The 17266-nt window shown below is 39.9% G+C and overlaps 1 protein-coding gene and 1 long non-coding RNA gene across 3 annotated transcripts in view; one reads left to right on the top strand and one right to left on the bottom strand.

Annotated features, from left to right (window-relative positions):
• Window positions 1–2065: 2065 nt before the first annotated feature.
• LOC134728886 (uncharacterized) lies at window positions 2066–10003 on the bottom strand. Its single transcript, XR_010109745.1, has 2 exons — window positions 5503–10003; window positions 2066–2203 (listed from the first exon to the last, which is right to left on the bottom strand). It is a non-coding gene; the product is annotated as an uncharacterized LOC134728886 (long non-coding RNA).
• Window positions 10004–10092: 89 nt separating this feature from the next.
• PRKD1 (protein kinase D1) overlaps window positions 10093–17266 on the top strand; it is a 353215-nt gene continuing 346041 nt past the window's right edge. For both annotated transcript variants that reach the window (XM_034937377.4, XM_034937376.4), the window contains exon 1: window positions 10093–10729. In XM_034937377.4, coding sequence (XP_034793268.1) covers window positions 10466–10729 — 264 coding nt within the window. In that variant the 5' untranslated portion in view covers window positions 10093–10465. The remainder of the gene's footprint in view (window positions 10730–17266) is intronic.

Raw genomic sequence — 17266 nt, 5'->3', positions numbered from 1 at the left:
TAGCAAAAACCAAGAAAAAAGTAAATATTCAACCACAGGGAGTCACAAACCATATTCTAAAACACTCTGCAGCCTTCCCAAATGATGTTTTGGAAGAATATTTAATGACTTTGGAAAAATGCTTTGGTATATTACGTTTAAAAATCAGATTACAAAACAATATTTATAATATGAGTTCACACATACCTGTACGTAGAAAAAATAAAGGAGGTTAGTATTAATACTGAATTGGGAGATTACAGATAATTTTTACTTTTTAATTTAGACTTGAGTTTTCCATATTTTCTAAATTAACATGTATTAGTTTTACAATCAGAAAGAGAACAATACATGTCATTCCTCAAATAAAAACACCAGCCGAGGCGATTGATTTTTTGGAAGCTAGGCCATTAAGTAATGCTATCCATTTTGTGGAGGCATTTTAAGTTCCGGTCATTGACTCATGGAGTAAACAATTATTGAACTATTGTCAAATATCAGTACCTACTCTATGCCAGATATAATGCTTTGTTCTGGGGACACTTGAAGAGGGTTATGCAGAGATAATTACAAAATGGTTCTACCAGGTATAGGAGACAAGTAAAATCAATATTATAGGATAGGTGCTAGAGTAATAGCCCTAAGAAAGTCCTATACCCAGATTACGACAGGGGAGCTATTTCAAGCAAGTCATCCTGAGTCACACTAATCACAAGAATGCAACCTATCTTAACTTCATTAACTTAGTCTCACAAGTATATGTCTGTCTGATTTACAGTTGATTTGTGTGACCTGAGCTTTTGTATAGGGTGGATATAAAATAAACCTGCCATCTTAAAAAAAAGTTTGCAAGTTTTGAATCTTTAAACTGTAGTTGAAAGGTTTTATTTAAAAAGTACATTAATGAACATTAGCTATATTCTGGTGCTAAGGGATATAAAGGTAAGAGAAACAAGAATCTTGTCCTCAGGAAGCCCAGAGTCTAAATCAAATGTTTGTCTATATCTTATACAGTATGAATATCTGTGATAATTTCATCTAACATTTTTGCTAAAAATCAAACATTGAGAATTAAAAGCCACATTGTTTCCCTCTCTTGCTTTGGCTGTGAGGAAGCATAGAACTAAATGTTATATCAGTAATCATGCTCATTACAGATATTTGTGGTAGTTCTTTGTTTTGATAAAAATTTTCTATGCATAAAAATGGCTTTCTTGTTTTTGAGAAGAACACAGACGATAAATCATAAATGAAAGCCACATAAAATCTTTTGTTATTTAATTATATAGTAATTAGAATTCTATTTTAAAGCAAAGAAAACATGTTTGGTAAAAGAAAAAAAGTTAAATGCATCTTCCTCATTGACAATTTAAATTGTTTTGTTTCTTGAGGGCAGGCAGAATTTACTCAAATAAGTGGTTTTTATTTTTTATTTTTTTAGACAGTTTCGCTTTTGTCGCCCAGGCTGGAGTACAGTGGCAGGATCTCGGCCCACTGCAACTTCCGCTTCCCTGGTTCAAGAGATTCTTCTGCCTCAGCCTCCCAAGTAGCTGGGATTACAGGCGCTCACCACCATGCTCGGCTAAATTTTGTATTTATTTATTTATTTATTTATTTATTTATTTATTTATTTATTTTGAGACGGAGTCTTGCTCTGTCACCCAGGCTGGAGTGCAGTGGCACAATCTCGGCTCACTGCAAGCTCCGCCTCCTGGGTTTATGCCATTTTCCTCCCTCAGCCTCCTGAGTAGCTGGGACTACAGGCGCCTGCCACCACGCCCGGCTAATTTTTTTGTATTTTTAGTAGAGACGGGGTTTCGCCGTGTTAGCCAGGATGGTCTCGATCTCCTGACCTCGTGATCCACCCACCTCAGCCTCCCAAAGTGCTGGGAAATTTGGCATTTTTAGTAGAGACAGGTTTTCACCATGTTGGCCAGGCTGGTCTTGAACTGGCCTCCCAAAGTGCTTGGATTACAGGTGTGAGCCATTGCGCCTGGCCAAATAAGTGATTTTTTAAAAGTCCAATTTGGAAGGTCAAATCTAGATGAACATGTATTGAAAGAAAAAATAAAGGAAGACCAAGACGTTCTGAGCATTGATAGAACTGCTGTTGCACAGACAAACCAACAAGCATTCAAATTCCATTATTGACACTTGTCGACTTTGACATTCAATCAGAGCAGCAAAGTGCAAAGGTTAGGGGCCTTAGAATGTTCTTCTTCATCTAAAAGAGTAAGAAAAGTACATAGTCCTTTTCTTGAATACACTGTGAAACAAATCTAAAATGTTATGCTTTTTTCAGTTTTTGAGGACTTCAGTTTTCCTGGATACTCTAGATAACTGACTGATTAAACAAAACAAAATGTATTTATAAAAATACATAATATTATATTAATATGGAAATACTTTATATAGTTAAAATATATATATAAAATATTTAACTCATGAAGTAAATATTCTATTTATAGATGTATGGAGCAGAGCTTTTTAGTTCAAATACATATGAGATCAAATAAGTAAATAATTAAATTTTTAAAAAGTAATGTAAGACAAAGAAGGTCAGTGTGCTTACAACATAAATAATTTTTAGGATTGTATGTTTGAGGATAAGAATTAGTAAAAAGAATGCAGATGATGATTAAATAAAATGTAATTTCAATTCCATGTAAATCATCTTATTTTAATTATGTAGACTTTTATCCTAGTGGAATATGTATATTATAGTAATAAGTGAATTTTAGAAATAATGCCATTTAAAATTTTTCTAAGCCAAGAAAAGCAAATTATTTTTTCTTAAGCCATTAAAAACTATTTTCCCCTGGTTATGTCACCAAGAAATAAATCTTCCAGATTCTTTCCCTTAAATATTTCTATTTTCCAAATCAAGCAACAGAAACCACACACAAGAAATTTCAGCTCAAAAATATTTTTTCCAGGAAGAAACCCAAAAAGTAACTTTGAATTAATTGTACCTCCTTTATTCTGTTTTATTAACTTTTCAAAATTTAGTCATTGATTTTAGTAAAACATACTGAATGAAAAATGTAAAGTCTCATAAAATGACATGTATTAAAGAGAGTAAACTAGCTTATAGAATAATATCAACAAATGGGATATGTTGATATTCATACTAGAAGATGTTTAGCTATGACACTCATCCAGTGAGAATGGAGGAAAGTTTGTATTTCTGGAACCAATGGGCCTTGAAAATAGGATTAGAAAAATTGCATCTTTATAAAAAACAAATGTGCTGCTGTTAATGGCTTCTGAATTTGAATGTTGGATTGACTTAGTAAAAGCCAATGTGCACAATTAGAGTTGGCAACTCTAAGCAATATAGCCTTCTGAGTATATTGAAGTTGAAGGAAAAAGTGTTAGACTGGTGATTTCATTCTGTTTTCTACAGGGAACCTGAGCAAATTTTATGATACCTTGGAGTCAGCAGATGTTAGTTCTTATGAGAATAGCAGAGTTTTTACTGTCTAGAATGGAATGATATTTAGGAAATCAAGTCTTACCAAAAAACATAACATAAAAATGTAAATGCAGGTAGGTATTTTGGATATACATAAAAAGCATATGGTTAAAATCATCAACGTTTTGGACAAAAAATTTTGAAGTTTACTCATGCTTTTAAAAGTTAGAGAAATATAGCTTGAAGAAACCATTAGCAGCACTTCTTTTTAAAACTTCTTTTAATAAAGATGTAATTCTTTTAATCCTATTTTCAAGGCCCATTGGTTCCACGGATTCGAACTTTTCCTTCATTCTCCCTTCTTGTAAAAACTTAAACACTGGTAGCTGGATTTATTCTTTCAGTCTGTTGATGAACATAAGCAGATAAAAATGTCCTCCAATAGTGAAGACAACCAAAATAGTTCAATTTTGGTTGAAATTCAGAAAAAACAAATATCTGTAATGTTCTCCTCCAATTTGAAGTTAGAAGAGCAAGTAATATAACAACATTTATTTTAGTTAACTCATGCCTGCTTTTAGGAACTACTTTTAATTCATAATTGTTCACGAACCATTTGTTTAAATAATCTGATTTAGAATGTTGCTGATTATTGATGCTAAACTCACTGGTCTACATTTTGAAATCTTTTTGAAAATCAAGACATTTGTTTCTCTCCAAGAATACTTTAAGATATTTGCAATACATCCATCAGTACAGTCTTGTGATTATTTGAATGCTCATCCCCTATTTAGATAATGCGTGACCATCTTTTCACTTATTTTGAGCTTCAATTTTCTTTTAACCATTTTTTTACATCCTTTTATCTTGCTAGAGAAACCAAGCAAAATGGAGTTAGGCTTGTTTTCTCTGTTGTTTTAACATTATAGTAAGTAATGTGGCTGGCAGGAATGATGTTTGGACTAATATAGTTGATAATAGCTAGTATTTTGGGGTGATTAATAGCTAGTATTTGTGGCAGGCACTGTGTTATGTGCTTTTATATACACTAAATCATTTAATGTTCACAACTCTTGAGTAGTGTAATTTTTTACTTTACCAGTGAGGTGACTGTGGCTCCAGCCACAGTTAGTGGAGATGGTCAGGTGAGAAACCAGCCATCTCTCCTCTGAGCCACAACATTAATAAGTGGCAGATTTAGCATCAAAATTAGATCAGCCTTTTCCCCAGAGCTCATTCACATCCTACCACACTAAAGAATTTCAGATTTGTTAGCAATAGGAACTTTTATTTTCAAACAAATTTGTGGGACCCTGGTATATTAACAAATGAAAGAAGAGCTGCTTGGTTGAAAGTGAGGCAGGATGTCTAACTGTACCCATTAGGGCCTAGAGAGAACCCTAAGTCCTTCATAAGAAGTAGTTCATAAGCCCTTGTTCTATAACATAACATAAAATTCCCCAAGAGCACCGTTCATATATAACATAGAACTATTAAAGCTAATTGATTGTTTTTAGCTTATAATAATTTCTATTTACTCTTGTTCATCTACCTATCTCTATTTTTGTTCATTTTCTTGGCCTGTTTGTACTCATCCAAAACTTGAGGTGTAGTCACACTGGTTTCTGCATTTATTCCTCACCTGGATCATTTATGATTTTATAGTTGAAAGCTTTTCTTCAAGGGCCTCCTGTCCTTTCAGGGTCTCTGACTCTAGGATCATACCTAGAAATTTGGTTTCTTTCTTTCTTTCTTTTTTTGGTTTTTTGAGATGGAGTCTTGCTCTGTTGCCCAGGCTAGGGCGTTGTCTTGGCTCACTGCAAACTCCGCCTCCTGGGTTCAAGTAATTCTCCTGCCTCAGCCTCCCAAGTAGCTGGGATTACTGGTGCCTGACACCACGCCCGGCTAATTTTTTGTATTTTTATTAGAGTCAGGGTTTCACCATGTTGGCCAGGCTGGTCTCAAACTCCTGACTTTGTGATCCACCTGCCTCCGCCTCCCAAAGTGCTAGGATTATAGGCATGAGCCACTGCGCCCGGCCGAAATTTGGTTTCTTAAAGAACAAATTAGTTTTTCTTCTTGGTGAAAAATTAGGTTAACAAGTTTACCTTCTTTCCTTTTATTGTCCATGAAATCATCAGCAAGATAAGGCAGCATTTTGTCACAAAATCAGGTTTTAGCAGAAGATTTTTTGGCAGGTGTCTGTGGTTGATGTCTCCATTTGGGTCTTATTTTTCTTTTGTGCCATTATCCTTATTTAGCCTGGTCTGATGAACAATTATAGATGAACATTCTAAAGCAAGTAAACAACAATAAATTTTTAAATCATATAGTCATCCATCTATCCATCTTTATCTTCATGCACATAACATCCAGTGCTCAATAATATATAAAGGAAGGATATACTGGAACCATAATTTCTCCCTCAAATCTCTCATTTCCACATTGGTATATAATTTCTGTAATCCTTAATTTCTTAAGCTGGCAAATGTTTGGACTAGGGCATATGATCCTTTCAGCCACAGATTTGCACTTTTTTTTTTCTCACTTTCCTTTCTCTGCTGTCCATTTAATTTGGACAAAGCATATAGTGAGTGAGGCTGAGTGCCACTCAAATCAGGTTATTCTCAGCCCTTTTTCTGATTTTTGTGAATTATTGTATATTTCCAAAATGACTTGAACATACAACTATCTTTTGAAGACAACCTGACAAGATTAACATTCATCGTTGGAAATTGTTGGAAGTACCTCCACATACCTCTGCATACCCTTGCAGGTCCACATCACTTTTATGTGGGCATGAAACTTTTTTTTTTCTTTCTTTTTTTTTTTTTTTAATTTGAGATGGAGTCTTAACACTGTTGCCCGGGCTGGAGTGCAATGGCGTGATCTCAGCTCACTGCAACCTCCGCCTCCTGGGTTCAAGCAATTCTCCTGCCTCAGCCTGCCAAGTAGCTGGGATTACAGGTGCCCGCCACCATGCCCGGCTAATTTTTTGTATTTTTAGTAGAGACGGGGTTTCACTATGTTGGCCAGGCTGGTCTTGAACTCCTGACCTCGTGATCTGCCCACCTCAGCCTCCCAAAGTGCTGGGATTACAGGCGTGAGCCTAGGCCTAGGGCATGAAACTTTCTTACCCTTGCAGGTCCACATCACTTTTATGGGGAGTCTTCATTAGGGCGTGAAACTTTCTTTCCAAAGTGGTGCTCCCAGTCACTGCTAGAAGTCCCTTATTCTTGTCTTGTTAGCCAGGATTAAAATAATGAAAGCCCATTTCATGAATATAATTAATATAAGCTACTATTCAATTTCTATATCCTCTTTTCTTTTCCAAGATTAAAACACCCAGAAGAGATTAAAACCAGATTTTCCCAAATCCTTCAAGTTTTCTATGTTCAATTTCAAAGTTGCCAGAGATATACAACAGGTTTATTATAGGTATTATCTGTTTATTCATTCCCTTGTCATTCAGCAAAAGTGAGCAGCAGTTGGAAAACTGTTAGATTTCAGGTGCCTACAATAGAAATTGCAATAACCAACTCCATGGGAATTTTCTGTTTGCGATGGGGAGGTCCAGTAGATACATGATTTTTTTCTTCTTGTTTTTCTTTATTCACTCTTTTGCATTCAGTAATATTTCACCTTCTTAAAAGTAATGTTAATTCTCTAGGGCATCTTTAGAATTCCTTCTCCTGTTTCCTTATCAATTATTTCCAACACCCTACATAAATCTTTCATACTATTGATAAATCATAGTCTAACAAGAAGTTATTCATACTTTTTTAAAAATTCCTCTAAGTCTCATAACTGATAAGTACCTTAAGCTCTTTCTCTCTAGAGCTCTCATCTAATCTCACATTTAAATGCCTTCTGCACACTGAGAAGATTTCTAAATGTATTTCTGACCCTCTTCTCTTTTCTGGATGCTGGACCCATATATCCAGCTCTAGATGTTATTTCTAAGTTGAATATCTAGCAGCATATCAAACTCAACATGGTCAAAGTAGAAATCTTATTTCTCCCTGAACTTGCTCACTCTCTATCTTCTGTGTCAATTATTGGCACCACCATCAGTCCAACTGCTCAGAAACTTGGGAGTCTTTTGTGACACCCTTGTTCTCTCACTCCTTGTAAATCTCTGACTCATTCAGCAAGAACTTCCGCCAACATAGAGCCTGCAGTTTCCCATTTCTTAGCATCTCTTCTACAACCATAGGAGTCTAACCCGTGTTTCTAGACTCAAAAACAGCAATAGTCTCCTACCGAGTGTCTCCACTTTTACTCTTTTCTCTTATATTCCACACAAAATCCAGAGTAATCTTTTAAAACATGCTAATTAATCTTATTATTCCCTGTTTTAAAACCTTCCAATGGGTTGGTAGTGCACTGAGAATTAAAATAAAAACACTTTACCATGGCTTTCAAGACTCCTGGTAACCTGGTTTCTATTAGCTCTCTGACCTCATCTCACGCACTTGCCCCTCTTTTCCTATGCCTTGAAAATGTTAAATATATTTCTGTGTTAGAGTCTTTGCACTCTCTGTTACCTATGCCTACAATGTTATTCCCCCAGTTCTTCTGAAGTCTACCCTTTCTATCATCCAGATTTTGGCTCAAATGTAAACTTCTCAGTGAAGTCTTCTCTCATTCCCAGTCCAGAGCAGTGCCCATTTCTTCATCCCTCCTCCCACAAGTCACTGTCTTCACCATTGGGTTTAAAAAATTCATTGCAATTATGAATATTAGAAATAATATCATTTGTGGTTTTACTCCATCCCCCCTCCCCTTTTCACTGTGATCTTTTTAGGGCAAGGACCACCTGTCTTCACAGCTGTGCAACTGGTGCCAGTACAGTGCCTGGAACAGAGAAGTCCTCAACATGCAGTTGTGATATCTATGAAACATGAATGTCTTCAGCGCTCTTGAATCTCAAGTGAAACTAGCTTTTTGTAAGTCTCTTGTAAACTGACCAGCAAGCTTTTTTTTTTGATAATAGAAAACTGTGGAATATTAACTTTATTCTGATTTCAAAGAAAATGAAGTATAGTTTCGGACATTTAAAAGAAAAAAATCTCCTTCAGAATTTAGAAAGGCATTTCATCAAGAAAAATTCCACCATTTTCCTAGATTAGCTGAGTCTAGAACATTAGGAAAATTACCTACCTGTATCAGGGATGAAGCGGACCACCTCATAAGTAACTATGCAGGGAAAATGTAAACACAGGTAGACCTTATCAAACCATCACATTCAGAGAATAAATTCAAGTCTCTTCAATGCAGTTGTGCAGCCTTGCAGTGTTTGGGGCTCCATTACTGACCCTGGGAACACGGTTCTAAAGGAAGCTACCTTGCAATATCTTGGGCCACAACCAGAAGTTAAGACAATAAATAAATAAATAAATAAATAAAACAGAACAAAATAAGCTATACAAAATACAAAATGTTTGTTTAGGTATGTTTGTGTGTACTTACGCAGGGGAAGGGGAAAGTCTAGGGAAGTGGCGAAGAGAGAGGCAGGGCTGACTACATTATCTGCGTGGCCCATTGCAAAATACAAATGTGAGACTCCTTGATTAAAAATTATGAAGAAGAACAAAACAGCGACAGTAGACTATTGTCCCAGAATATTAAGCCAAACACGGGTCTTATGAGCTGTGGCCTATACAACTGCACAGTCGCACACCCATGAAGCCCACCCTGGTTGGAGGGGAGAATTATAATTCATCTCCAACGAATGTAAAGCAATCCCCACCCTGCCAAAACAACAGTAAAAATAAACGGCGATCCAAATTAGGGCAGGTTGTGCCCAATCCTGATGGCTGTGCTTGTGATGACGGTGGCGGTGCTGAGGTGGACTTGGGGGCACTGCTCCTATATAACAGACTTTAGATTGATAGAGGAGAAGGAAAATAGTTTCTGAAGCTCCAAAGTAGAAACTTCAGGCGCAAAGAATAAGGTAAAGGAAAGGAGACCGCATCAGACCTCCCTCCTGCCCTTGGGCAGTCAATGCCTTTTCTTTCCAAAGCGACCCTCTCCTTAGATCACTGTGTATATCCGGTGCCTTAGGAGCTGGGGTGGAATACGTAGGGTTGGCTGTAAGGGCGCGTCAGAGCGACAAAAAGGGTAGAGACAAGTTTAAATCCCTTTCTGTGGAGTGGCTTCCTACCCTCTTTGGCAACAAACCCCAGGGCTCCCAGAGGGGCCTGGATGTAAGTGGGTTCCAGATGACCCATCCTCCCTTGACCCTCCGAAGGTAAGACCCAAGGGGAACCGCTGTGATCAGCATTCTTGAATTCCTCAAAAGTCACCTCACTTGTAGAAGTGCGTAGTCCTCTAGCATTTGGAAGAGGTGGCAGGGACCTTGGGGCCCGGGAAGTTCGCGACCCCAGGAAGCGGGTCTGAGGCGGTGCACCCCATCCACTCCGTCCGCAGTCGGGGCGGGGCAGCGGGACCCGAGAGGACGGGAATCCCTGTAGGGAGAGAAGGGCCGCGCCTGCCGAGGCGGCTCCGAGCCCCGCCACTCGGTTCTATCCCGGCTCGCGGAGGCTCAGGCCCCGGGAAATGCGGGCGGAGGGGGCGGCGACCGGGCACCCTGCGGCCACTGCGGCCGCTGCTCCTGCGACTCCCGCGCCCGCCGGGTGGTGGCTCCCCAGTGCCCGCCCCCAGCTCCCCTTCCCCGCCCCTCACGCCCCCTTCCCGCCCCCGCCCCCGCCCGGCGCTCGGGCCGCGCCGACCCGTCGCCCCGTCCTTCCGAGCGCGCCAGGCGGCAGATTCTTGGCGGCGGCGGCGCCTTCCCAGTGCCGGCGGCCCCGAGCCGGCTGCCGCGTTCCGGGCCGCAGAGTCCTCCCGCCTCGGCCATTTTCCCTCCTCCTCATCTCCTCCCCTTAGTCCCCTCCCCTCCCGATCCTCATCCCCTTGCCCTCCCCCAGCCCAGGGACTTTTCCGGAAAGTTTTTATTTTCCGTCTGGGCTCTCGGAGAAAGAAGCTCCTGGCTCAGCGGCTGCAAAACTTTTCTGCTGCCGCGCCGCCAGCCCCCGCCCTCCGCTGCCCGGCCCTGCGCCCCGCCGAGCGATGAGCGCCCCTCCGGTCCTGCGGCCGCCCAGTCCGCTGCTGCCCGTGGCGGCGGCAGCTGCCGCAGCGGCCGCCGCACTGGTCCCAGGGTCCGGGCCCGGGCCCGCGCCGTTCTTGGCTCCTGTCGCGGCCCCGGTCGGGGGCATCTCGTTCCATCTGCAGATCGGCCTGAGCCGTGAGCCGGTGCTGCTGCTGCAGGACTCGTCCGGGGACTACAGCCTGGCGCACGTCCGCGAGATGGCTTGCTCCATTGTCGACCAGAAGGTAAGTCGCCGCACCGCTGCCAGCCCGGCGCCTCCCCGCGGCGCAGGGGGCGCTGCCCGGCTGGCCCTCTCCGCGCCAACTTTTCGGCTCCCGGGGCTCGGCTGGCCGCCAGCCTCGCCGGCGCTCTGGAAGCGGCTGGCCCCGCCGCGGCTGGACGCCTGCAACCCGAGGCGCTGCGCTCGCTGTTGCTCATCCTCCTCTCGCCCCATCTTCCTCTATTCACCGATTTCTCTCCAGTCCGCCGCCTTCTCACCCATTTCCATCCTTCTCATGACATTTCCAGGTATCTTGCCCTTTCCTCGCCGCGCCCCTCCTTGTCCTTGAGACTTCCCGGTTTTCTTCCCCTCTCTCCCTTACGGACCCTGGACCAGCGCATTCCTGGTGCAGGAATCCTCCTTCCTGCACCAGAGTGCCCCTGGAATGACCTGGAGACAAGGAATTTCTCACCTGTCAGAAAAGCTTTTAAGAGAGTGTGATTGACTCGGCCAGTTGTCAAAACAACTGACCAGGAGTGCAGGTACCCAAGGCCTTGTCATCTTTTAGTTCCACCTCTGTATGAGCATGGAAACACATTTTCCAACGACAAAACCTGAAAGTTGCGACCTTCCTATTTTTCATTCCCGGGATGCTGATAGTAGGACGTTGAAGTGGTGGGGGTGATGTCCAGGAACACCCCGAGGCTGGCTGTGTCCTTAAGTTTGAGGCTGTGGGGCTCTGGACAGCGGCCACTGAAGGCAGGTTAGAAGGGTCATTATCCGGGGCCAGGCCGCCCCCAGAGGAGACTCAGCCCACCCACCACTGTTTACAGTTGCAGTTTGGATTTTCAGGTTGCCTCTGGAGCCATCCAGATGGATGTTGCATGGAAGGGGGTGATACAGACGTGAGGGAGAGGGGGCCATGGCGCCAGTCTTCTTAGTGTAAACAGCCAGCGTTTCAGGAGTGGAGACAGAGGTCTCTAAAGGTGCTGAATTTTTCAGCCCTAGAGGACTGGCTAGCACTCCTTTTGCTTTCTAATTATCACTTGAATAATCATGAATTGCTTTTTTAAAATTATTTGTAACGGAGTTTGCTAAACCTTAAGGGTTGTGAATTGCGGCACTGAGCACAGGAATGTTAAAAGCTCCAGGTGGAAAAAAATCACTGATCTAGAAAGTTGTGAAAGTTCTAGACTAAGGTAACAATGAGTGCCAGGAATTTATTTATGGAAATTTACTTTTATATTACGGGTAATGTCAACTGTTTGCAACTTCCAAGAAAATGACACGTTTTGTCTAATGCTGATGTAAGTCATATCATGCTCCTTTTCCACATCAGTATTGTGGAATGTCTATTGTGGGTCAGCAGGAGCACTCCTAGGCACTGTGAAAGCCTTGTACACAATCCTCTCCATTTGGATGCAGACCAGTTAATGAAACAGCAATGCTTCATAAGCACGTATACAATGTAAAACAAAATTTCTCAAAAAGCAAAGGTAATTCTGTACAATTTTAACTTTTCTAAATTCTAAAGCAAGTGAAGTAGTGTCAGAGAATATTCAAATTGGGTCAAAGTAATATTGATAGACTTTGTTTTGACCAGCTTGAATTCTCCCTCCACCCCGCCCCCCACTTCCTCATGGAGTTCAGAATGGAGAGACTGATGCCTGGTTCAAGAGGTTTGGTAGTGGGCTTTTAAATGGAGGGTGAATTCCAGGTGTCTCAGAAGCTACCAAGGGGCGTGTTACATGGAGAGAGTGAGACGAGAGCAGAGGGAGAGGGACAGCAAGCACCTATGGAATGCAGCAGGCCTGCAGGTGGTGGCCGGGCTATTTAAGGGAAGTACAGTTATGAAAAGGCCTTGAATTAAACTCAAATTGCTAGAAGCCTCAGTAATCTTTTCATAGCGACATCATACCAAGGACATCTGAAAGATGGATTTGCTGTATGGAGGTTTTAGAATGCCAAAAATGTTATGGCAGAAAGAGCACCGAAGTTCAGTCATGAGCTAGTTGGAACATGAGCCAAGACTTGGGGGAGAGACCGGGAGAAATACTGGAAAGGGAAAATCATCAGCCCTGATTGGTGACTGATTTATAAGGGGAATCCTTTCCTTTTGTATTTATTCTAGTAGTTTCTTCTCTCTCTCAAAGAAGTTTGAAAAGTTTGACTGTTTGGAATAGCTAAGGTAAAGATCTCACTTTTTTTTTAGGTTATAAAAAAGTTGGGGTTAGATTTACAGATGTGAACTTGAGGGTTATTTATATACAGAATTCTGTAAATAAATATATACTGGATAGTGTTTCTGGACAGAGGACTTTTTCAATTTCTCTGTCATTTGTCATCTCTTTCAGAATATATTATTATCCCAGCAGAAACAAAATTAAGAGAGCTGAAGGTCCATCACAGGATACAGGATCTCTGTGTGTTGTGACAGTAGGAATGGCAGAGTGTCAGTGTGGAGTTAAGGAAGTGGGAGGGAGTTCTTTTGTCTTCTATTTCAGTTTTTTTTTGGAAGTACCTTATGAGGACGTCAGCTATGAGGAAGGATGACAGGAGTTTGGGGATTGGATGTTTCAGGAGAGAGCAGAGGGTTTGAAATCATTTACGATTTACTATGTGGGCTGAAGTCGTGTGGAACTTACAGCAGAAGGTTCTCCTGAATCTTTCTGAGTCTTCCACATCTGTTGTTTTAAATGTCTTAAGAAGTTTTTCATTCACTTTGTTCAGGAGCTCTCTAAATACTAACATAGATCATACGAGCATTGGAAATATTAGCTGACAGTTTCAGTAACATCACAGGACATTTCCTTTGGGATGAGCAACTGAGGTGTACAAGGCTGCATAAGGTTCCCTGAGAAACTCACCTGTAAATTATTATTGTTATTATTTAGAATTTAGAGTATAGTTGTTCTCTAATGATGTAGCAGACACGATTGTACTTGAAACATTGTGATGGTAATTCAACAAAAAATACTTATTTTAAGATAACGTACCCTAAGTATATACTGACTTATATAAGTAAAGAATTATTTCTTTCATCTTCTAGTTTAGGTGAAAAATCTAGTCTTGCTTTTTTGTATGTAACAATGTATGGCTATATAATATGTTATTCTTTCTTTTTAGAAAGTATTGATCCAGGGTTTTATTTACATTATGTTTATTTATTTAGTTTGCAAGTGTGTGACGTTGAAGCCTGGTTGTATATAAAGATATGTATTCTGTTAGCGTACATGGTTATTGTTTTCAGGAGGGTAAAAAATAATAACAATCATTGACTTCACTTTGAAACACTGTTACTTTCTACTGTCAAAGAAACCTTGAATATGTAGACTGAGGAGGAATTGTTTTAAAGCAAGGAAAAAAAATTCCAGAGGAAGGGCTAGTTTGGTTTCATAGTACATCATCTACCTATCTACCACACACACAAACACACACACATACTTTTTCTTTTTTCTTTTTTTTTTTTTCCTCAAATGAGCTGTGTTACTCTTTAGGGATGCTTGATGCCATTAATATGATTGTTCATTTTGGCTATTACCTTATTAGAAAGGCAACTGATATTTTACTCTTAAATGTACTTAAATGGAGTAATAGCATTTATAAGACTCCTGGCATATAGTTTCACTTTTCAGAATCATCTTTTGGCTAAAGAAATTTAACAGTGAGATTTTAAGTAGATAGCTCACTAAAGAAGTAAGGTTAGTGCCTTGGTTTGAAAGTAGCATTACTTTGCTTGTAATTGTTTCACTTTAATTGTATTATACATTGTTTTCTTAATAGTTGTGGTGTCATTTTTCTCTTTATTACTAATTTTAGATACTCCACACATTCCACATAGATTGAGAAAGCCGAAAGTAATTAGGTGCTTGATCAATCCAACTCCCCTGGACCAACAAACTCCTTTTAAACTAATGATGGTCTTTGGGGCTTAGGTGTATATATTTTTATTCAAATTTTATAATTGGCTATATTATATGTCTACTGATTTCTGATTTAATGATGAAGTATAGAATTTGTCATTTTACTGTGTGTGTGTTTTTTTTTTTTTTTTTTTTGACAGAATCTCACTCTCTTGCCCAGGCTGGAGTGCAGTAGCACAATTACAGCTCACTGCAGTCTTGGCCTCCAGGCTTAAGTGATCCTCTCACCTCAGCCCCTTGAGTAGCTGGGTCGACAGGTATGGGTGACCATGCCTGGCTAATTTTTAAATTTTTCGTAGAGATGGTATTTTGCCATATTGCCCAGGCTGGTCTGGAACTCCTGGGATCAAGAGGCCCTCCTACCTCGGCCTCCCAAAGTGCTGGGATTTAAGGAATCCCACTGGGTGTGAGCCACTGGGCCTGGCCTATTAGGTGATTCTTAAGTAATATAATTTTAGTACTCTAATTTTATTTTTATTATTTTATTTTTTGAAACAAGGCCCAGACTACAAGTACAGTATACAATCATAGCTCACTGCAGCCTCAAAGTCTTGGCTAATGTGATCCTCCTGCCACAGCGTCCCAAGTGTTTGGGACTACAAGTGTGTGCCACCACATCTGACTAATTTTTATAATTTTTTTATACAGACAATGTCTCACTGTGTTGCCCAGGCTGTTATTGATTTCCTGGCCTCAAGCAATCCTCCCACCTCAGCCTTCCAAAGTGCTGGGATTGCAGGCATGAGCCACTGTGCCCTGCCTGTATTTTTAAAATTTAAATTTCTTTTCAAGTTTAATAATGTAACAGGATTATATTTTGGAACTGTATATTATGTATTACAGATGTGGAATATATATATAGTAGATTATGTTTAACTATTTTTTAAATATATTTCTAAGAGCTTCGTTATCCTTGTATAGCCTCCAGATGTGAAGTATTGTTTTATATTTTGTGTTATAGACTGCAAAAAATGAGGCCTCATCACATATCTCACAATCCCAAAGAGAAACTCTGCTTTATATTTTTCTTTTTTTCTTTACTTTTTCTTTTTTTTTTTTTTTTTTTGAGATGGAGTCTGGCTCTGTTGCCCAGGCTGGAGTGCAGTGGCGCAATCTCGGCTCACTGCAAACTCTGCCTCCTGGGTTCACAGCATTCTCCTGCCTCAGCCTTCCAAGTAGCTGGGACTACAGGCGCCTGCCACCATGCACGGCTTTTTTTTTGTATTTTTAGTAGAGATGGGGTTTCACCGTGTTATCCAGGATGGTCTCGATCTCCTGACCTCGTGATCCGCCCGCCTTGGCCTCCCAAGAGAAACTCTGCTTTATATTTTTCTATCAATTCACAGACTTATAAACCTTTTTAAAACAGGTATCTACTATTTGACAGTTTACACAAGAATATCCTGTGAGACTGTGAAGTTAAAACCATTAAGCCTTGTAGTCCATGGGCTGGGAAGAGTTGGATGATTGGCTCATTTGATAAATACATGAATTCATTTGGGCCTTTAGATTCAGAATTGAGATCAATCTGAAAGAGTAAAAGTACACTGTGTATGGTGGTGGTGGTGGTGGGGGTTACTGGAATAAGGTTTAAAAACTTGCCCCAGAAGACCATACTTCATGACTGTGCTGTTTATTTTCACCAGATTCCTATCATAGCTTTTATGGGAGATTTATAACTTTATTTTCTAATGATTATTACCTTTTTTTGTGAGATGATTGTATATAAGTCTTCACTAATTTATTCATGAATAACTGTTACTGACCTTACTAGAGAATGCAGAACATTTGTAAGTCAATGAATGTATATTTGTGACTTATCTAAGATTACTTTGAGATTTAAAGACAATACATGTAACATACATACTGCTTTGTAAATACATGCATAATAAATGCTGTTGTTTACTAAAGCTTAAAGCTCTATAGACTAGCATACTGTCTTATTAACAAAAGAAATTTATATTTATCTTATTCTTATATCAATATATAATTAAAATTATAATATTAAAAAAAGCAATATGGCTGTAAGGCCCAGGTGACATCTTTTTCCTGCCCTCTGTATCAGGGCAAATCTTAGAAGTAGTTATGTTTTGAAACAGTTTCTCAAATCTCAAACTCTCAGCATTCTTTAAGGACTAATCTAATTATTACTAAATGAAAGACACATTTGCTGATAAAAGTAAAGCATATTTTCATTGCTTTTTATTATTTTTGACAGAAAGATGATTTAACTCCTTTTCAATTACAAGTGCAATGTCAATGGTATTTCACTTCATTTTTTAAAAAGGAAATAAAATAGATAAAGGTGCAACATTTGGGAACACAATGATTCAAAATTCTGGTTCTCAAGACCAAAATTTAAAGCTTATTTGCAGATCATCGCTTGATACTTGAGAAGGAAGGTGCTTGGAAATGACGTAGGGAGATTGCAATTTGCTGTCATGCTAACATCTAGAGGTTGTTTGCTAAATTGTTCCATCTGATGATAGCTAATATAACATAATTGGTTGTGCATATGCAGAAATGTCATTTTGAGATGAGAAGGCAAATTTACTGGGAAACAATTGAGTTATCAGTTTGGCAAAACCAATCACAAGTCTTTTTTAGATATTCCCACTGCCTACCACTTATCTGTCATG

The sequence above is a fragment of the Pan paniscus genome, chromosome 15 (genome assembly GCF_029289425.2).
Source record: "Pan paniscus chromosome 15, NHGRI_mPanPan1-v2.0_pri, whole genome shotgun sequence".
Lineage (NCBI taxonomy): Eukaryota > Metazoa > Chordata > Mammalia > Primates > Hominidae > Pan > Pan paniscus.
Note: the sequence above shows the minus strand (reverse complement) of the source record. Positions and strands in the feature narration are given on the sequence as shown.